Source organism: Choloepus didactylus, chromosome 2, assembly GCF_015220235.1.
Source record: "Choloepus didactylus isolate mChoDid1 chromosome 2, mChoDid1.pri, whole genome shotgun sequence".
Classification (NCBI taxonomy): domain Eukaryota; kingdom Metazoa; phylum Chordata; class Mammalia; order Pilosa; family Megalonychidae; genus Choloepus; species Choloepus didactylus.
The window spans coordinates 217,594,496-217,616,734 of NC_051308.1; the positions used below are offsets into that span (position 1 = coordinate 217,594,496).

A 22,239-nucleotide genomic window follows, 5' to 3' on the forward strand; every position below is an offset into this window, starting at 1 on the left:
AGGGACTCAATGAGGGTTGGATAGAACCTTCAGGTGGGACGTTTAAGGGCGAACTCTGGGCAGAGACTGGATGGAGCTCAGGGAGGCAGGGCTTAATGATGGAGCGGGGCGGGGATTGGACTGAGGACAGCGCCCGCTCAGGGATTGGGTCGAGCGCTCTAGGGCGGAGCTTGTGGGGGGCGGGGCCGGTCGGAAGTCAAAGGTCAGTAAATAGTGGTGATGTCATGCGGGCAAGATGGCGGAAGGGTGAGCTCGTCGTCCTGCTTCTGGGCGTTGGGGCCTGAACTCTCCCAGGATTGGGATGCTGGGCCAGGGTCCCCGTGGGGAACAAGAGGACAGGGCGGGCGTGGACGGAGCCGATAGGGTGGGGTGCAGTCTCAGTGTGAGGGGATGGGGAAGCGGTCTGCGAAGCCGCCGTCCACGGGCCATATCTGGGGGGAAACTGAGGCCCGATCTTTGGGCTGAAAGGGGTCGCACCGCAGAGCAGCCAGATGTGTGTGTCTTCCACAGGGAGGACGTGGGCTGGTGGCGGAGCTGGTTGCAGCAGAGCTACCAGACAGTGAAAGAGAAGGTAAGCCGAGCCGGCGCCCTCCTTTCTCCTGCAGGGCCCGGGGCAGTTCATTACAACCTGTCACTGGCCCTAGCCTGTGCGGACGCCGGGCGTCCGGGAAGAGGCAGACCCGGACCCTACTTTTAGCCCCTGCCATTCTACGAGAGAACAGACCCCGACGCAGACCACTGTGATACTAGCCTGAGTGAAAGAAAGATGTTTTAAAGGCAGGAGCTACCCTTTCGTAGGAATCCATAGGAAGGAGCAATTTATTCCAACTCGAGAAATTCAAAACGTCTTCGTGGAGAACATTTGATCTAGGCCTTGAAAATAAAGGATTCTAGCAATAGGAAAATTTTGACTTCTGTAGTCATTTAAATGTTAGAGTATATGCCACAGCCAGCATTCTGACACATCCCAAAACTACATATATAGGTAAACAATTGAAATTCTGGGCCTCACCAGTCTCACAGTCTGGTTGAGAGACAGCCATTAACTGAAGAGTCATACAAATGGCTATTGAATCAATGGTGGTTAGTGCTGGTGAAGGAAAATACAGGGATATCTCATCAAGAACACTCCAGGGAAGGAACCTCACTGAGGCCAGCCCCACTTAGACAGGAAGAGTGCCAAGTACCCAGGTCAGAGGTGAGCATGAGCCATACATACGTGCCTGGTGAGTTCTGTCCAGTTGAGAGGTTTGCAGAGGGGCTAGAGAGAGAGAAAGAGAGATTGATGGCCAGAGAATGGTGGACCTTGAATGGCTAGCTAAGCAGTCCCTGTGGGGTGAGTGAGGCTTGGCTCTGCCAGTGGAGACTGCCAGTGTGTGTTTCATTCCCTGCTCGTTTGTCAAAACCAGTCCCACTGAATTATGGAAAAAGTTAATTACTATTTAACCTCAAGCAGCTGGGATGAGTCCTGCTTCAGGGCAGACTCCAGGAGACTTCTGGCCTCAGTAAAGTCAGTCCTCTACACTAGGAGCATTTGTATTCCTCTCCCAGCCTGGGTGCTTCTGGACTCTCTGGCTGCAGCCCAACAAATCAGAGAAGGTCCTGAGCTGTTTTATGTTGTTGATGAGGACTGAGAGGATTTCACTCTGAAGTTTAATAGAAGAGGCCCCAGAGTAGCTTGTTTCCTGTTGAGCCATTTCCTGAAAGGGGAGCCTGACGATCACTTGGCTATTTGTGAGAGCCTCTAATGTGTTTCCCTCAAGGTGGATCCTATCATAACTCATAAAGAAGTCTATCCTTGTTCTTGGGCAATCCCAGTTTGTTTGAAGTGTGGGGATTGGGGGGGGGAGGGGTGTCTGCCTCTGGTGATTCCCCAGTTGGAAAAAGAAGATTTAATTTCTCTTTCTTGGCTACTCTTATATGAACTTGGGCAAGTTATTTAACGTCTCTAGGCCTCAGTTCTTCATCTGTAAAATGGGAATACTAATAATACCTACCTGATAGGATTATCCTAAGGATTAAATAATATATGTAAACTACATAGGACAATATCTAGCACACAGTAAGCACTGTATAAACATTAACTGTTTTTATGAAGTGCTGAGGGTGATGGCGAAACCTCATAGACACCAGTCTATTGTTCCTTCCATTTTTTCTTCATCTTTCAATGCTTTCCTGGCCTTATTTTCCTTCCCTACCCATCGAGGATCCATTTGGACTTACTTCCCAGCACCCTCATTCCCTTGAACCCCTTAGCACACATGGCCCTGGAAACTACGAATCAGATAGTGCTATATTCTGCCTTCCCCTGTTTTTTACCTCCTCCCATTGAGGGGCGAGTGTGCACTAAATACTTCTAGGGAAAGTCACATTGCTCAATGGCCCCAGCACAGATTTCCCAAAACTTCACCTGGGCCTGAACACTCCATAACAAGCCTGCTGAGTCCCTCATTTGCTTCTCTCCCTTTGCCTTCAGACACTTTTCTAAAACCTAACTTCTTCTTCAAGCCACCTCTTCAGCCACTTCCCCTTTCACTTCTATGAGAGAACCTCATCTTCTACTTTTTGAAACTTGAAATCAACAAGCATGATCTTTCTTAATTACTTCCCCACCCCTGTAGCCACCATCTAAACCATCCATATACTTATCTATATTCACACTTAGCTCCACCTACCACTTATCAAATCCAGAGGGTGGTTTTTAGTCCTTATCTTCCTGGACCTTTCTGCTGCTTAGTGACACTGGTGATCACTCCTTTTTTAAAATTCTACCCTCTTGACTTCATGACATGATTCTCAATTCTCCGTGTACTTCTCTACTTTTCCTTTCCTGATGGTGCCTCACCTCTGCCTGCCCCTTCAAAGTGGTGTTCTGCAGGGCCTTGTGTTCAGCTCACTTCTCTGCTCACTCTAAAGACTTGGAATTCTCGGATGACATCCTCCACTTCCATGTTTCACCCAGTTCATCTAGGTGACTCCTAGTCCTTTCCCTTGAACCTCAGTGTTTGAAGACAACTTCCACTGAACAACTGTCCCAGATATCCTACAGTCATCTCGTATTTGACATGGCCAAAGTCAATCTCACCATCTTCTGTCTAAACCTATTCTCCTCAATATTTTCTATCTTAACTGGCAGCACTACCTACTCACCTATTTTAGCAGCCAGCAGCTCTTCCTTGACTCTTTTCTTGCCCTGAGATTCAAGATCTATTTAATCACAAAGTCCACCTTTTTGCTTAATATTTCTTGAAGCAATCCCATCCTCTCCTTCCCTACCAGCACTGTCCTTGTTCATATTCTTCCTGGACTATTACAACAACCTCCTGACTGATCTTCCTCCTATTTTTCTAATCTTGTCACCCTTGGACCCATCCTGCATGCCTGTCTCTAGAGTGACCTATTGAAAATGCAAATCTCATGTCCCAACCTTGTTCAAACCTTTGGTGACTCCCCATCACCCACAGGGCCTACCAGGCCCTTCATGGTTGCCCCTGACAACCACTTCAGCCTCATCTCTCACCACTTCTGCTTCACGTTTTACATTCATCAGAACTAAAATACTTGCAGGCCTCAATAAACCCATGCCAGTTTTTTGCTTCCACATTTTCTGTTGCTGTTCTCTCAGCCTAGAATATTCTACCATGCCCACGCTTCCTTAGCTGACTCTGCTCATTCTCTGGGGCCTAACTCAGGCATCCTTCCCCCTAGTTTCCCAACCTCCCCATGATACGCTAGTCACTGCTGTGCCCTTTAACATCAGCACCATTACGTGAGCATTTTCCCCAGAAGACTGTGACCTTGTTGAGGGCAAGGACCATGTCTGTTCATATTTGTCCCCTCAGAGCTCAATCTAGTGGGGAAGACAACCATTCATCAAATAGTCTTACAAATGGTTACGTAATTAAAATCACCCTGGGACACGTAAATTTAACAAGCCAGCATTTTTGAGTACCTAATATATGTGAGACTCTGTGTCAGGCACCTGGGAAGCATCTGAACAGAAAACATGGGCCCTTTGTTCCTAGAACTTTGATTTATCCAGGAAGTCAGACGTTGAATAGGTAATCATGAGTCCAGAGTTTGATGATTGTTTAAGAAGAGTGCAGGTCATCTTGGAGCGTGAAGCAGGGGGAGATAACCTAGTTTGAGGTAACATCAGGGAAACTTCTCCAGGAAAATGACATGTAAGATAGACTTGAAAGATGAGCAGGAGTTAGCCATTCACATGAGAGGGTTCATTCATTGTGCTTGCTTCCTAGTTTTGAGAAGTTAGAACTGTATGTGTCAGGTAGAATGAATCGTGATTTCAAACACTGAAGTAGGGAAGATCCTAGGGCACTTGAGAAACTTAAGGAAGGCCATGGTGGCTGGAGCTCAGTGAGGAGCACGGTGGTAGATGAGAATCTGCCAGAGGCCAGATTATGTAGTCTTGTAAGTGAAGGTAAAGGTTTTATACTTGTTCTTATGGCAGTAACCATTGAAGATTTTTACTAAGCTCCCCCTGGCTGTCATAAGGAGAATGATGTAGAAGTATCTGGCATGCAATCTGGGAGAAGTCCAGCTGAAAGAGCAGGGTGGCCTAGACTAAGGTGGTGGCAGCATGATGGAGAGAGTGAATTAATAAATGATCCCTCACCTCTAGTTAAGGAGCCCTGGTCTGATAGTGTGGCATGATTACTACTCCCCAGAGAAGCACCGTGCTGACAGATGATACTGTCTGACTCAGGCTTCCCAAGCTGATTTAAAAACAAATGAGTAGGTTCTTCCCAGAAGAAACCATCTGAAACCTGCTTAAAAAAAAAAAAAAAAAAAAAAAAAAAAGTGCAGGTGATTATCCCCATGTAAAATGAGAAGGATTGCAGGGGTGAGCACAGAGGTAGTCCAGGAAGGTATCCTAGGGTTGGTGAATATGAAACAATATAGGGCAAGTCTTAGAAGAGGACGGAGGGGCTGCTCCTCCAGCTGGGTCTACTGTCCGCAGGAACTTTATGGGTAGGTAGAACCATGGAATGATGAAACCAAGAAGGTCTCAGAATCTGATCCAGTATTTCTCTTAATGCCTTCCCCACTTTGTTGAATGAAAAAATCATACACCTTTTCTTCATATTATTTCAAATTTGAAGCAAATATCATGACTTAAAGCATATCAAGTCAGTGCATCAAAGTCTGTTTTGTTTTCAGACTCTATGTGTCCCCTCCCTGGTCTGCTCTTGAGAATCACTGATCTAGTCCACCTCCTTCATCTAGAGTACTGAGTTCTAGATATGACATGCTTATAGCCACATAGCTCATGAGCACCTTAGCTTGAGATTCAGTCCCTGCATCCAGAGCAGCAGGAAGTTTCCCTGTGCTCTCTGCTGTCAGGTAATCCCAGGTCACGGAATTAGGACAAGTGGCCATTGTTTCTGAACCCAGGCTCCCCATGGCACTTGTTTCTATCGGTACTAAAGAGACACAGGGAACAGGAACAAGGGGGATGGGTGGGGCCAGCTGGTTCTGTCATTCCCTCTCTGTCTTCCCATAGTCCTCCGAAGCCTTGGAGTTCATGAAGCGGGACCTGACAGAGTTCACCCAGGTGGTGCAGCATGACACAGCCTGCACCATCGCAGCCACCGCCAGCGTGGTCAAGGAGAAGCTGGCTGTGAGTACTGCCCACACCCTCCAAGTGACTGCCCCTCACAGCCTAACCCACCCTGGGATCCCGGTGGGGTTTCCCAACCTTTCTACCACTAAGTGATTATTTTCCCCATAGACTCCCATTTTGAAAGATTTGTGTCAAGCAAATAAGCTATGGATGTTAGGTAATATTTAGCGTTCCCACTTCTGTGTTGTGTTGGCAGATATTTTCTTATTAGCAAAGCCATTCACTGTGGACAATTTAGAAAATACAGGTATATAAAAAAGAGGAAGGAAAGGAAGGAGGGAGAGAGGAAGGAAGGAAGGAAGGAGTGCATCGTTTTCAAAACTGGGATCAACTAAATATTATGTTTTGTAACATACTTTTTACCTTAATAATCATTGCAAAACCTCATTCTAATATCATAAATGGCTTGGTATTCCATTATGTGGATTTAACCAGTTCCTAGTTTGCTATTTCAGTTTTTTCCAATATCATATACAGAGCTGCAGTAAACATTCTGATTGCTAAATCTTTGCCCATTGCTGTAATAGCTTAATTAGAATAAACTTTTGGAAGGGATCAATCATAAAGTGAGAATAGTTTTAAGCCTTTCAATATCTGTTGCAAAATTACCTTCCAGAAAGATTGTGTCAACTTATACTCTTCCTGACCCTGTTTTTATTAATTAATCAGTGATATAGAGCAGAAAGCCTCTTGTGAAATGGGATTTAGGTTCTAAAATCTGTGAAAAGTGGAAATTGTGTATGGTCAAAGAAACTGCAAATCTAAATTTCCAGTGAAGTACAGTGTACTGGTTTTGGATTGTGGTTTTTCCTTTAGCATTGCAACAGATTTTGGTTCCTTGCAGACCTGCTGAATCTATTGCATTGTGATTAGAGGCTGTGTTATGAAAGACACATTTTGGAGTTTTTTAGCCATGCTTATTTTGTTGACTCCTCTTGTAAAATACTGTATGCCTGCTAACCACAGCTGCTGATGTGCATGAGGGACAATGCTATAAATCTAGTCGGTAGCAAAGACACCACTTGTTTCTTTCATTCATTCATTCCTTTTTTTCATTCAACAAATATGATTATATACCTGTGCCAACACATGCCAGGTACTGTGGTAGGTTTTGCCCTGAGGCAAGGCTCTCTGTTCTCTCCTGACTATGTCTCCGCAGCCATTTATACAAAATAGACTACTTCCTAGGCAACAATGATTATGAAATTATTATAGTATTACTATTTATTTAATCTTCATAGTAACCCTATGAAGAATGTATATTTATTTGCATTTTACAGATAAGGAAACTGAGGCTCAGAGAGAGGAGAAAGGTCTCCTAACCAACATGTGGTAGAGCTGGGATTCCAATCTAGCTGACTTCGAAGCTACTACCCTGTCCACCACTCAGCCCATTGGCCCTCTGCCCCACTGAAATGTCTGTGGCACGGATCCTTTCCTGTCAATTTTTTTTATCTTCATTTTATTGAGATATATTCACATACCACGCAGTCATACAAAACAAATCGTACATTCGATTGTTCACAGTACCATTACGTAGTTGTACATTCATCACCTAAATCAATCCCTGACACCTTCATTAGCACACACACAAAAATAACAAGAATAATAATTAAAGTGAAAAAGAGCAATTGAAGTAAAAAAGAACACTGGGTACCTTTGTTTGTTTGTTTGTTTCCTTCCCCTATTTTTCTACTCATCCATCCATAAACTAGCTTTCCTGTCAATTTTTGATCAGCCTGGATGGCCTTGAAATTTCAATGAAACAGCTAGGCAAGGATCTCTTCTCTGACCTACACAGGCTTGCTCCATCTGGGGAATGGAGGAGCCTGGCTGCCTCCCTCTCCTCCAGTTCCAGAGGTTGGGTAAAAGGCCCTGAGCCCTTTCCTGGTCCCCACACATCCCGTTCGCCTTTGGCCCTGATGCTTCACCCTACCCTCCCACCCCCCATACTCCAGATTGCAGCCTGCCTCTGGGGCACTTGCTTCCTCTGCTGGCTTCTCTCTGCAGACCGAAGGTTCCTTGGGGGCAACGGAAAAAATGAAGAAGGGACTGTCTGATTTCCTGGGGGTGATATCAGACACCTTTGCCCCCTCGCCAGACAAAACCATTGACTGCGATGTCATCACCCTGATGGGCACGCCTTCTGGCACAGCAGAACCCTACGATGGCACCAAGGTATTCTCTGGCAGTTTTTCCTGTGGATGCTGCCCAGCACTGGGCTTTAGCTTCTCAACTGTACTCAAAGCAAGACATGTTCAAGCTAAAAAAAGTACATATATAAAGAAATTAGAAAATGTTGATAAGCAAGAAGATAATTATTTCTAAACCCATAATCTCATCACCCAAAGGAACATTCATTTACATAGGTAAAGATAAAATTTAGGGGTTTTTTCTCAACAAAAGATAGACTTGATACATATAATTGTGTAACCTGCCTTTAAAAAAAAATACAACAAACTATGAGCATCTTTCCTAATCACCATTATTTGAAATGGTTTTAAATTCTTGCAAGTGCATATAGCATAATTTATTCAGCCATTTCCCTGGTGTTGGACACTTAGATTCTTTTCGGCTTTCAACCATAATCAGAAACACTGTGAGGAGCATCTTGGGAGGTCTAGCCTCTCCACATTTGGGTTAAGACTAATTTCCAGGAGGAATAAATGTAAGATGGGGAGGAAGAGTTCTCAGGGCCTTTAAATAAACAACCATGGTAGTGTATTTCAGCCACAGTTTATTTTCTCATCATTCCTTCTCTTAGGTCAATGAATATTTTTCTACTAAATTAACAGTTTGTGTCATGGGAGTTTGCCCTTCATAGCATTTTATCACTTTGAATTTGCATTCCAAACGCACTGATTTTTCAAGCATGTTTTTCAGCACTAGCATTAGCACCACCACTTAGTATACATTTGAGTGAAATGATGAAAACTTTTACATGATAATGACTGTGAGTTATCAGGAGAACCATTTGTAGAAGTTCTGATGCAGGCAGGCAAGCAGACCTGTTCTTCACAGAATACTAAGGAAGGAGGGTGGGGCTTGCTATTTACCAGCTAAAGTTTGCCACCTTATGGCACTAGTGGGGACACAGCTTACAGTTCATTGGGCAGACTGGCCATGAAGTTAAATTCTTGATGAATGGTTTTAATTTGAGGAGAGTTGTATTTCAAAATTTACCCATACGTTTGGGCTTAGTTAATATATTTTCTCTAACATTTCTCAAATTTCACATAATTTAGAAGCATTTTATTCATGTAATTTTGTAGCCTGCTTACACTGTATTTAACTTAGTTTCCAGGTGTGGAGTACTGGGTTAAAGACCATTTTTCTGAGAGCCCAATTCTTTGGACTCCTAGAACCATGTTCCACTTCCTATACCACTGTGTTCATTAACAAGTGCCCATAGTTATAGTAGCCAGGTGGCTACTTGGCTATGGAAGAAGCTGGGTTATGGTTGACTGGGTACCCTGGGAGGGAAAGGGTACTTTCTGTGCTCAACACTACAGAATTTCTGTTCTGTTTCTTCTAGGCTCGCCTTTATAGCCTGCAGTCAGACCCGGCAACCTACTGCAATGAACCAGATGGTGAGGGGGCAAACATGCAGGGCAGATAGACCAAGGGGATCTGGGCTGTGTGCCCTGTTTGCCTCAGATAGCAGAAGCCAGGTTCCCCTTACATGGAGGATCAGAATGGGGCTAGTGTGTACCTTATGCATGGTGGGAAGGGTTGATATTCCCTTTTCCTCCCTGAATCTGGGTGTCTTCATCTATCTGCTGAGGCTTAGCTCCCCTCTTCCCTCATTCTCTCAGTTCAGCTTCCCTCCCGGTCCTGCTGCCCTGCCTACCTTCAGCCCCTGTTTGCTGAGCCCCTGCCATGCAGCAGGTTCCATGCTGCAAGCTGGAGAACAGAAATGAGTCAAACCCTCAAACCAGGTCAAACCCTCGAGAAACATACAGTTAAGACAAAGAAACAGTGAATAAAAGAGAGATAGCAGAGAATGGAGTGATGGGGCATTGGGAGCCTAGAGGAATGGCACCCAGCCCAGCCTGGGGAATCTGGGAAATAACACTCGAATTGAGGTTTTAGGGATGAATAAGAAGTAAACCCACTAGGCAACAGAATGTTTGAAGGCCTAGAAAGGACAGGGAGCACCTTGCCATTTGGTAAAAGGATTTGTGTGAGGGAGTAAAGGGAGTAAGAGCTGCTGGTAGGAAGGGCTTTGCTTGCTAAATTAAGCAGTTTGAATTTTGTCCTAGCAGCCTGGAGGTAGTGGTTCTTGACCTTTTTTAGTCACAAAGGTCTTTGAAAATCTGTTGAAAATGACAAACGCTCTCTCCAGAATATGCTTCCAGATTTTGCATACGATATGGGGACTCTTTTACCTTTTGGAGCCCATCTGTGGACCCCAGCTTTAAAAACCTTTCCATAGAGAACTGTTGAAAGATTTTGAGCCTGAGATGATCAGATTTGTACTATATAAAGAGCCTTTGGGCAGTACTGTGAAGGATGAGAGAGGGAGAGACAAGAGGCGGGAAGCCCAATGAGGAGGCTGCTGGAACCTCAGCAGAATTAACCCCAGAACCTAAGAAATGGCAGGTGGAATGAAGAGGAAAGTGTACATACAGGACACTGAAAAAGTGGGATCCATGGTGATTGGCTAACGGAACTCTAGGATGGCTCCCAGGTTTCTACATGGATTACTGGGTGGGACAGACTGGAGGAAGTAAACGAGCTCACACTGAGTCTGCAGCACCTGTGCAGGAGGAGGTGTCCACACTTGATCTGTGGATCTAGTGCCCAGAAGAGCAGTCTGGGTTGAAAAGAGAGACGGAGGAACTGCCGATGAGAGGAAGGGCTTGAAACTCACAGTTTATTGGAGGTTATCTTGGGAGAAAATAGAGAATGAGAAGCAAAAAGGGCCATAAGAAAAGAGAGGAACCCATGAAGACTCAGAAGGAGCAACCAGAGAAGTGTGAGAGTCTCAAAAGAATGAGAAGCCAGGGGAGAAAGGGCTTCAAGCGGAAGGCAGTGGCTCCCAGGTTCAGAAACTGCAGAACAGTTACATAAAGGGCAGACAGACAAGTAGTCAGTGGATCTGGCAACATGGGGTATGGGGTCACTGGTGATCTGAAAACAGCACTTTCGGGGGTTGGGGGGCTGGTATTCAGTAGCCAGGTGGAATGGGCTGCAGCCCTTTCTGGAGATCCCATAGGTGCCCCACCCTGATCTCTGAGGTCCACCCACCCCCTCCCCCTGCCTGACCCCCCACTTTGGGCCTTATGTCTTTGAAAAAACCCATATGCTTTCCTCATTGTCCGTTCCCAGGCTTAGGTTTATTCTGTAGGCCCAGTGTTCTTTCCCAAGACCCAGGGAACTGACCATCTGTCCCTCTGCAGGGCCCCCGGAATTGTTTGACGCCTGGCTTTCCCAGTTCTGCTTGGAGGAGAAGAAGGGGGAGATCTCAGAGCTCCTTGTAGGCAGCCCCTCCATCCGGGCCCTCTACACCAAGATGGTGAGGGCCCAGTCGGCAGGACCTCAACCAGCACCAGACTTGAGGTGTTGGGAGGTGGGAGGGGACGTGTCCAGCATCAATGTGGAGTCATCTGGCCCAAAGAGCAGGGGGAAACCCTGTAGAGCCAGACAGGCATGTCATGAGCCGAGAATCCGCACAGGAGAAGCCGACTCACCAGGATTCTGCAGTCAGAGAATGGTGAGAAATAGAAGGGCCAGCAAAGTCCTCACCTGAAGGAAGTTCTTTTCATCCTCCTTGGCCGAGCTGGGCCAGGAAGGTGGATCTGGCGGAAACTTCGGTGGGTTGGAAGTGCTCTGAGAATCACTGCTAAGCCTTAACTATGCTGGGATCCACAGCATCTAGGAGCAGGCTGATAACACTGGGGATGCATACCCCACACAGCCATTCCTAAAGTCTCATCCCCACTTTCCCCTCCCTCCAGGTCCCAGCAGCAGTTTCCCATTCAGAATTCTGGCATCGGTATTTCTATAAAGTACACCAACTGGAGCAGGTAGGCTGGCCTAGCCCAGGGAGCTACTCCACTCAGCCCTGGGGAAAACAGGCTGGATTTGGTGGAGGAAAGAAGGGGACACAGGGTGCCATGAGTCCTGGTGTCTGGGAAGAGGGTCCCCTGACTGCTTCTGGCCTTCTGTTCCCCCATACTCAGGAGCAGGCCCGGAGGGATGCCCTGAAGCAGCGGGCAGAACAGAGCATCTCTGAAGAGCCTGGCTGGGAGGAGGAAGAAGGTGAGTAGTGGGGACCGATGGCCAGCAATGGCTGACAAGTGACAGGCCCTGCCAGAAGCCTGGAATGATTTGATGCTCAGGGAGAAGAAGGGGATGAGTACAGTTTTCTTACGTGGTGAATGAGGACAGGCTAAGGTAACAAGGAAATGTTTGATAAGGCAGCAGAGTCCTGGGTTTAGGTACAGAAATCACAGATGCCAGTCAGAGCAGGTTCCTGTGCAGCTCAGGAATGGGCTGCTCCATAGTCACTCAGGTTGCTTATTGAAAATCTAGATTCCCTCTCCTGCCTTCTAAATAAGGTGGATGAGGCCAAACTTTTATTTTACCAGCTCCCCTAGTAATTTTAATGCCCTTCCACGTTTGGGAACCACTGTCTTAGGGAGGGAGCTAAGCGTTCTCTATCTAGTAGTGTAGCTTAGGAAGCATGTTAAGGCTGCTTACCTGATAGTGTGCCCAGCTTTCCATGCACGGTCCTCACTACAACTCCAGCATTTCTCTTTCACTAATTAGGCAGGTACAGTAAAGAAAGATTAAATGACTTGTCCAAGATCATACACCTATGATGTAGCAGAGACTAACCTGTTTCAAACTGACTTATTTTCAAATTTTGGCTTTCTAATCAGTGAGGCCATCTTGTGCTGCATTGACTGGACCCAAGTGTCTACCAGACATGTGCTAGGCCCTATGTGGGATATGGGAAAGCAGAGAGTATCTGCAGAACCACGGAGGGGAGAGTATGAGGGAGGATGAGGAAACTGGCGTTAGTCTTGAGCAGAGTAAATTTGGCCAGAAACCTGAGGTCTCTTCATAGAGCTCCAACATTGTCTTGGGACTCTCCAGGGTACAGTGCCCTTTTCCTCCTGCCTTTTTCTCTCTACAGAGGAGCCTGTGGGCATTTCACCTATGTCTCCAAAAGAAGTAAAGATCCCTGTAGCCAAAACTTCCACATTGCCTGAAGGAGCTGCTGGCCCCCAGAGCCTCTGTGAAGAGAATCTTGTGACCCTAGTTGAACCCCCAACAGAGGTGACTCCGTCAGAGAGCAGCGAGAGCATCTCCCTCGTGACACAGATCGTCAACCCTGCCACCTCATCTGAGACACCAGTGCTGCCCAAGGAGCTGTCCCAAAGGCTGCTGGAGGCATCTTTGGAGGAACAGGGCCTGGCTGAGGATGTGGGCGAGACTGGGCCCCCGCCCCTAGCTCACTCCAAGCCTCTCACCCCTACTGGCCGGCCCAGCGGCCCAGAGCCCAGGCCTCCTGCCAGAGTAGAGACTCTGAGGGAGGAAGTGCCCACAGACTTACGGGTGTTTGAACTGAATTCAGACAGTGGGAAGTCCACACCCTCCAACAACGGAAAGAAAGGTAGGTCCAGAGGCCTGACCCTGGGGCTGTGTTGGGGCAGGGCAAGCAGTCTTATCTTCTTGTCCCTTGTTAGGATCCTAGAACAAATTCCCTTTATTTGTGATACTGATGATGATGAGGATAGCTACAATATATTAGGTATTTATCACCATATTTCATCAAGTCTAAGATGTGCATAGTCTCCAAAATCAGGATATATCTTACAATCATAAACAAAATATAGTTTATGCCAGGCCCTATGCTAAATACATTATATCGCATTTAATTTCTCACTTATACATCACAACCCAGAGGTTGATGTTTATTATCCTCATTCTACAGCTGAAGAAGATGAGGCTCAAAAATGTTAACATGCTCCATTTCAGGTGGCCAGGAAACGACAAGCCCAGATTCATGCCCACGTCTGGCTCATTCAGACCTTTGCCTTTACCTGCCATACTATGCCCATTTCTGTCCTTTTGGACACCTCACCCTTACCTTGGGCTGGGAGCCCCTTGCATCATTGATGTCAAGGGTCTTCTCCCCTGGTTAACTGTAGGAAAGTCATTTTGCTATTTTGACCCTTCATTAATTATTATTATGAATCATTTTAAAATACAGAAACAAAAATTATATGTCTAGTTTGGAGAATAATAATACCCATTGCTGTGACCAGCTTAAGTAATAAAGCCTTGGTTTCTTATCTGTATAATAGAATTTTACACTGGGTTCTCTTTGACTTTATGTCAGAGGAGAACATCTGTAACTGCTAGAATTAAAGGACAAGGGTAGCTCTGGTGTCAACTTTTTTGCCACATCCAGAATACCTCTCCAGAGATGGAGGATTGTCAGCAAGATCTCCCCTCAGTCCCTCACACACACATCCTCTCTTTGCTAACCCTCAGTACCAATCACAGCCCCAGAGCTTGCCAGCAGGTAAAGCCTGGCCTGCAGGTGCAGTGCGGGACTGGTTTGCTGCAGGGTATGAGAAATGGGCCCACCCCCACCCCTACTCTGCCCCCTGATGGAACTGCAGGCTTTCCAATTTCCAACACAGTGCTTTCCTTCTGACTCTGACTCAGTGAGGTCATCCACTGAACTCCTCCTACTCTTTACGAGACACCGGAGGGGGAGGGGCAAAAGTTGCAGTCTTTATGATGGAGTCCAAGGCAGCATGAGACAGGGTTGGTGCTGGAGGAGTCCGGAGAAGGAAGGAATCTCGGCGCCAGCGTTTTCATCAAGGAGACAGGCGCTGTATAGGAGAGTTGGCGACTTTGGGGCAGGTGAGGGGAAGTGATAGTCCAGGCTGAGGGAGCCTGCAAATTCCAGATGGAAGGGGGCATGGAGCACATTTGAGGGGTGTTGATCAAAACCCACTTCTCTATGTTGTCTCCCGGGAGAGGGGGAAACAAGAAGGGTGGACGTGTTGGCTCAGAAATAGAATTTAAGTTTGGAACTTAAAATCTTAAGCTAGATTTGGAATGTTGGAGTTGGCACCATAGAGCAGCAGAGCATGGAGGCTAAGGGCTCAAGCTCTGGAGTTCAAACTGTCCTGGGTGTAAATCCCAATTTTGTTCATAAGCCATGTGACTTTGTACAAGTTATTGATCTTTTCTAGCCACTGCTTATTCCTCTAAAAATTGGAGTAATTGTTTCAGGATAGATTCTCAAGCAGGAAGAAATCTGATTAGAGCCTTGCTTTGAGGAAATGATGATGATGATGATAAGAGATAACTTTCTCTGAGCAATCTCTGAATGTCTACCTCTGTGCTAAGCACTTTGTATGCACATCACTCGATCCTCACAAAAGCCCTATTAAGTGTGTTGTATTTTCTCCATTTTGTATTAGTAGGAAACTGAGATCAATCTTACTTACCCAATAAATATTTAGAAAAGTATGAAGTAGTCCTTAAGGAGAGTGGAAGAGCAGATGAACCTGACAGTGTGGTGGGATTGCTGGGTGGTACTTAGGGCCCATGTGAGGCAGTGGTCATGGATTTTAAGTGAGACCAGTTAGCATCGTTGGCTTTTGTCCAGCCATGTTCAGTTGCTCAGGTACAGGCAGAGCAAATGGGGAGTTGGGTTTAACCAGGGTTCACATTTGCTAGTAGAAATCGGTGGAAGAAAAGAAGAGAGTCCAAATATATGTAAGAAGTGATCAAAATGATGGCTCATGGAATCTGAGCTGGGTAAGAAAGGGAATGAGGGATAGTGAAACAGTTGGAGGCTTAAAGAATTATAGGTTCCATTTGGAATTGGCTACTACAGAGGGAGATTAGAGGGAAAAAATACTGGTTATTGGAGACTGTAATCTTGAAATTGAGTTTGTGGAGGAGGCACAGTGTAAGCTCTTAACCTCTCAGCTATACTCGGGTATGTGAGAGGAGAGGTTGGGGATTTGATGCAGAGGACCCACCAGAAGCAGTTGTAGACAGTTAGGTGGAGGATAGCCAGGACTGGAGTAGGACACTGGGAACAGAGTAGATACGAAAAGGAAGAATAGAGGCTTGTAGACAGATTGACTCCTTTTTCCTCTTATGCCCACATCCTAGAGGACATGAGGGTTGCTCTCCAGGCACAGCAGTCTCTTAGAGTGGCTAGCCACAGGGTCCCAGGGTGATCCCCATCATTGCAGAGTTGCTTTCCACTTGATATATATGACACTGGCCTTCCCAGTGGTGGGAGGTGAAGAAGCGAGCGTGAGGCAGACCTGTAAACTGGAAGGAGCCCTGGTTGAAGGCCCTGCTTTACTCTTGACAATCTGTTTGACCTGGAAGCAGTTTTGCCTCCATTACTTATTTGGGGAAGAAGAGATCCAATTAAACAGAATAAAATGAGCTGTGGGTGACAGCATTAGTAATCACCTGAAAACTCCCCTTTCTTTAAAAAAAAAAAAAAAGGAAGCAAACTCCGTCATGAAGTTGTAAATTGTTGCTCAGATGAGTCCTCTACCACATGCACAGTGTTATGTTGATCTCCATACTCTTTGTGTGCCAGTTTGGGTTGGTGAGAGGAGGCAGATGGCAGAAAGAGCCCAAATTCTCATCTCGCTCTGCCACTTGTAGCTTTTATGTCCTCATGTGTAAACTGGGACTCTAGTACCCACCCCAGAGGGTGGATGTGAAGTGCTGAGTGTTGGCTGAGACTCTGTTTTCTACCCATAGAAGGGTTTGCCCTAGTGTTGAAGCCTGAAGAGGGAATTTCAAATCCCTTCAGAGCAACCTGAGGTTAGGGAAAGCTGCCACAGCCACAGTGCTGAAGTGAGGAGTCTGCCAGGAGCCAGGCTGCCAGCCCACCAGGAGTCTGCACTGGCCAGTCGGAAGAGTACCGTCAGTGTGTCCTGAAGGCACAGGAGGACTTAGTTGAAGAGTCAGGAGAACTGGGTCTTCATTGCAGCTCTGCCCCTGACTTTCTGTGGGACCATTTGCAAAATTATTTAACTCTGAGACAAGGCAAGGCCTTTAGAAGAATTATGGCTCCATTTGTTGATTATCTGCTGTGGGTGTGTGTGTATGTGTTACATATGTGTGTGATTTGTATATATATGTTACATATATGTATATGTAAAGAGGCACTGACACCATTCTTTCTCACTGTGTGTCAAGGTCTACGTAGAATCACCCATGCAATTTTGTTTATAATGCAGAAACCTGGGTTACCGCCTAGACCTGCTGGCCCTGAATGGGGAGGCAGGGTGAGCAGGAAGCAGGAATCTGCATTCCAATAAGCTCTTCGGGTGGTTCTTTGCAAAGGGGATGATTTTATCCTTTTTTTATAAATAGACTAAAGCCCAGAATAATTTGCCCAAGGCTACACAATAGATAAAGGAGTAAGAATTCAACCCAGGTCTGCCAGGCCCCAAAAACCATGCTCTTCCCGCAGTGCTTGTGGCCAGCTAGGTGGCTGAAAAGAGAGGACAGTGTGAGACTCCTTATAAGAAATGTGGGAGTGGGACTCAGGGAGGTCTCAGATCCTGGAGGCCTGGTGAGGAGCAAGTTGGACAAGAAGCCAGATGTTTATGGGTTATCCCACTTGGGGATTAGAAGCCTAATCTTTTTAAAGATGCTTTTCTTTTTTTTTTTTTTTTTTTAATTTCAAAGTAGTCTGTGTTCATTTTCAGAAAAAAAGGCCCCAAGAAAAATTACCCACGAACCCATCACCTAGAGATAACTTTTATTTGTATTTTTGTGGGTATCTTGCTCATCTTTTCTGTATTTCTACATGCATCTGTGAGCGTATTTTTTTTCATGAAATCATATTGGATATACTGGCTTATGTTAAAGAACTATTCATGCAATTGCTTCTTAGAAATAACTTTCCTGTGTACATTTTTAATAATGCCTTGTAAGAAGTCATGCCCAAAGATGAATGTTTAGAACAATGTTTGTTAAACTTCGGCAGGCATCAGAATCATCTAGAAGTTGGTAAACTTTTTCTGAAAGGGCCAGATATTAAATATTATAGGCTTTGCTAAACAGATTGTTGCAACTAGTCAACTCTGCCATTGTATCACAAAAGCAGCAATGGACACCATGTAAACAAGTGGACATGACTGTTCCAAAAACTTTATAAAAACAGATGGCAAGCTGGATGTGGCCCATGGGGCTGTAGTTTTCCAACATCAGGTTTAGAAGACGAGCCCCTGAATATTTATTGAATGCCAACTATGTGTTTGTTCTAGGCACTTGGAATTCACAGAAAACCAAGCAAAGATTCCTGTCCTTATGGAGCTTCAATTCTAATTCCTGTTATTAAACAATAAACATAATAAGTCTGATTATGTTAGAAAGTGATAAGTACAATGGAAAAAAGAACTAGAGCAAAGTGAAGGAAACTGGGAATGAGGAGGTACATTCAATTTAAAATGGTTTGGTCAGGGTAGACCACATTTAGGTGAGATTTGAGCAGAGGAGTGAAGGAGGTGAGGAAATTGGCATGTAGATATCTGAGGTCCAGGGAACAACCTATGCAAAGCCCCTAAGGTGGTAATGTACCTGGTATGTTTAAGGAATAGCAAGATCAGTGTAGGCAGAATGGGGTGAGTAAGGAGAAAGGAGGTTCATTATTTCTTCTGGGAGATTTCTTTGGCTCCCAAGGAGCCTCTGGGCCAAACTGCTTCACTACTTTTTAGTGATCTGCTTTTCCTCACTTAGTAGTGTAAGACTGTTTTGCCATTTACATAAATGTTTCACATCCTAACTTTTAAAAGCTGTATAATATTCCAAGGTGTGACTACACCATTTATTTTAGTAATTCCTGATAGTGGTCTTCCAGGTCGTTTCTAAGTTTTCATGATGGTCCTCAGTGAACTTCTTTTTGGCTAAATCTTGGACTGAATCTGTAATTTTTCCTTGGAATAGATTCCTAAACGTGAGATTGCTGAGCCAAAAACGTGAAAGCAAAATATAAAGACTTTTGATGTGTATTTGTCAGGAACTTTTAAAGAGTGTCATCACTCTCAGCAACAACCTTTTCCCTGCTCCTCACTGCCTTTCTCTCTGTGGATTTGTTTCCAGGCTCAAGCACAGACATCAGCGAGGACTGGGAGAAGGACTTTGACTTGGACATGACTGAAGAAGAAGTGCAGATCGCACTTTCCAAAGTGGATGCATCTGGGGAGGTGAGTGGTCTGGTTGGGTACAGGGAAGTAAGCCAAGTGATTCCAGGGTCTGAGAACTCTCCCACCAAGCCCAGCAGTCCCCTCAAAGCAGATCCCTGCTTCTGGCTGAAGTGACTGGCTTCAGGAACATTGCTGAGGCCTCCCACTCAGGCCCAGAACAGTTGTCATCAGCAGGCTCTGTTTCCCCTCAGTTCTAGGGAGGACAGATAAGAGAGTCCTTGACCTTAGCTCTTCATCCAGATCACCTAAGACACTACTTAAAAATACAGACCTGATTCATGGGCCAAGACAGAATGTGATCCAGGGCACCTCTGTTTCTTCATCTAAAATATGGGACTGACAATTGCCAGACCTGGCTTATGAGCTATAATGAGATGATGCATATAGATATGCTAGCCATAATGCCTGGGACATCGTAGGCACTCAGTGGACATTAGTGCCAAATACCCCAAACCCCACTCCAGTGACTCAGCTCATTGCAGCCTTTTGCTCCTGTTCCTCACTACCTCCCAGAATCAAGAATTGGTCGTTTCGCATGACAGGCTGGACCAGTCCAAAGCTTACACAACTAGTAAGTGACAGAACTGAGGCACCAGCCCAAACATCTGATTCAAGTCCATGTTACTTTCTCTGTCAACCAAGAACCATATGATCCTACCATCCAGTAACTCATGAACCTGCTATAAAGAAGTGGACAGATTAGAGAGACTCAAAGGGCCTCATCTTTCATATTGGAAAAACCTAAGAATTTTTCATACCTGTGACTTCTTTATCCCCAGGGCAAAGGAGGCCCACAGCACCTGTCATGTCACAGTGGCTTTGTGCCTTTTTAAAACTAGACATACAGTATATCTGAGCAGTCATTCTATAGGCAATCATACCAGGGAACAGCTGATGGCAGACCAAGAGTAATAGCAAGACCAGAGAAAGTTCCCCAAGGAGACTCCTGCAGGGGATAAGGGTGCTGGTGCCAGAGGATTGACGACCCTGTGAACTCCCGTAGTCCAGTGCCACTCTCAGGTTCCCTCCCTCTCAGAGCTGTGGCCTTAACTGCCCAGCAGGAGACATGTTCTTAACTTGGTTCCTATAGGTAGGGCATCCCTTCTTGTATCCAGAGTTGGTGGAAGCATTTCCTTTGAGTCTGAAATGGTTAGAGCAGCAGCCCTACCCCTCAGGCACAAGGCAGCTCTGCTTCGCAGACACAGCCTTAGGACTGGTAGTTCACTGTCATAGGAGGGTGGGGTGTGGCTCAGCAGAGGGCAGGCTATCCACAAATGGAGGCAAGCCCTGTTCAGCAAGGGAGGGCTAAGTCTGGGTTTGACTCAAAAGAACTCAATGTGTTTGTGCTCTCCATTATCCCCTCCCATTTGCAGCTGGAAGATGTGGAGTGGGAGGACTGGGAATGAGGGGAGCCAGAACAAGCAGCTCCCCCACCCACAGCACTCCCACCTCCCTTGCTTGCCTCAACCTGGCCCTGGAAGACACTGACTGAGAATGTCCCCTAAATGGCCTCTGCCAACCAGAGAGCTCTGTGTACAGATCCTGGGTTGCTCCCTGCTGGTCCTTTGACACCTAAAAAGGCACCTCTGCCCATTTACCTGGGAAGGGGCTCTCTAAATGCAAGCCAGGAACTCTGACTTGTGTCAATCATAGGATGACTGACCTAAGGGGAAGGATACCTACCCCCATCACCAGAAGAGCCTACATTTCTCTCCTGAGTACCCACCATTCCTGGGGACTCCTGCTGGGTAGTCCCAAGGAATAGCTCAAGCCCCTCTGCCTGTGTAGTCAGAAGCTAAACCATCGGCCTCTTGGAGCAAGCTGAGACAACACACTCTGTCCACCCATTAGCAGGCAAGGAAGGTCATGCCACCTGCTATGGCTAGACAAGGACATAGAGCTTGTGGCAAGAGAGCACATTTTAGTTCCTTTCCCAGTGGGTAAGAGGTATTAATCTTGGGGAAGTTTTCCTCCCTCAGGAAATCTCTTTCCCCTCCTAGACCTTTTCCATTCCTGGTTCAGAATTTGGAGACCAAACCCCAAGTTCCCACCTCCTTCCTTTCATCCAGCCCAACTCTGGTACGTCCCCACACCCTTCCCAGGGCTTCTTCATGTCAGATGCACCCAAGTCCTTAGCCCAGCTGTGCCACCTGCAGGAATCTGCTCTTGCATTTCTTCCCTTCCCCAGGAAGGGAGGGGTCTACTTCAGGCCCTTCTGTGCATTGCCTGCCAGGATACCTTGTCCAACCAACTACCCACCTCAACTCCCCTGTAGCTTAGGACGTAAGCGAGCTCTTGGCAATACAGAGCAGAGATCAAAGCCGAGTACTCTGCCTCAGCCCTTCTGCTTCGTGAAGGGATATGTTGGGGGTGAACTTCTTGAGACTATATCGGACTTCTGCAAAAGCTCTTCTTCCTGAAGACAAACCCAGCCTTTGTGGCTCTCACTTTCCACTCTGGTCTAGCGTACCTCTCTTGGGGGAATGAGGGGCTGCAGGAATCCCTGGAGACCCTGGTGCTTCACGATGCTGCTCTGGTGATTCTTGTACATAATCTTGTGTGTTCACCACTGATTTAAAGGGATCATGGTCAGGGTTGCCGAGGGAGTGGTGGTCACTTCCGCTTCATACCTTCAACGAGGGGGTGGGATGGAAAGAATGCTGAATCTTTTTTTGATGGGATGGGGTTTTTCTCTTTGTAATTATTTCTTTAGTTTAATTAACCTTTTGGTTGTTTGTGCAATATTATATATTTTAAATTATAATGCATCTCCCCAGAATCTTTTGTAGCTGGGAAAAGAAAAAAGGAAAAAAAAAAAAAAAAATTCTAACAGCTGTTAGTTTTGTAATTAAAAAAGAAAGAAAAATGAACTTTGTCCTGAACCTTTTACAGACTTGCCATTAACAGCATTAAAAAGATTCAACAGAAGTTGGAAGGTGTCTGGGGATCTGTCCTTGTCCCCCACAGTAGCTGCACTGGATCCGGGGCAGGTGCACACTGTAGGGGTGGCTTCCAGCTTGGAACCTGGGGTGTGGGGAGGGCTAGGGTAGGGGAGCAGCCTGGGTCCTGAGGAAGTCCCTTGTCCTCATCCAAGACTCAGCTTGGGCTTTGGGATTTGGAAGGGACTGGGCCCCCAACAAGCCTCTCCCCAAGACAAGGAGTCAAAGAGGCCATTTCTGCATTCCCAACGCTTCTGCTTTTATTTGGAAAGGAAGTTGCAACAAAAGTGGTTCCAATTGCTCTTGGTCATCTTTCTCCTTTCCTCTCCTCCCCGTGTGTGTGTGATTTGGGGGTCTATTTTAATTATCTTTAGTTAAACACCATGAAAACCACTTGTCAGTCATGGTAAAGGGGGGGTGGGGGATCTGAATG

At 46.0% G+C, this 22,239-nt stretch overlaps 1 protein-coding gene across 2 annotated transcripts; it reads left to right on the top strand.

The window, feature by feature from the left end:
• The first annotated feature begins 207 nt into the window (after positions 1–207).
• On the top strand, positions 208–21,795 carry BSDC1 (BSD domain containing 1). Of its 2 annotated transcripts, XM_037827841.1 has the most exons (11): positions 208–246; positions 511–571; positions 5,525–5,641; positions 7,655–7,822; positions 9,180–9,234; positions 11,047–11,162; positions 11,605–11,673; positions 11,830–11,908; positions 12,789–13,268; positions 18,764–18,867; positions 20,241–21,795. In XM_037827841.1, the coding sequence occupies exons 1-11, from the start codon at positions 236–238 to the stop codon at positions 20,271–20,273; spliced, it is 1,293 nt and encodes a 430-aa protein (XP_037683769.1). In that variant the 5' UTR covers positions 208–235; the 3' UTR covers positions 20,274–21,795. The 2 variants fall into 2 exon arrangements, with proteins under 2 accessions (XP_037683769.1, XP_037683770.1); XM_037827842.1 differs by lacking the exons at positions 208–246; positions 511–571 and having other exon boundaries at positions 5,543–5,641; positions 7,746–7,822.
• Positions 21,796–22,239: the final 444 nt, after the last annotated feature.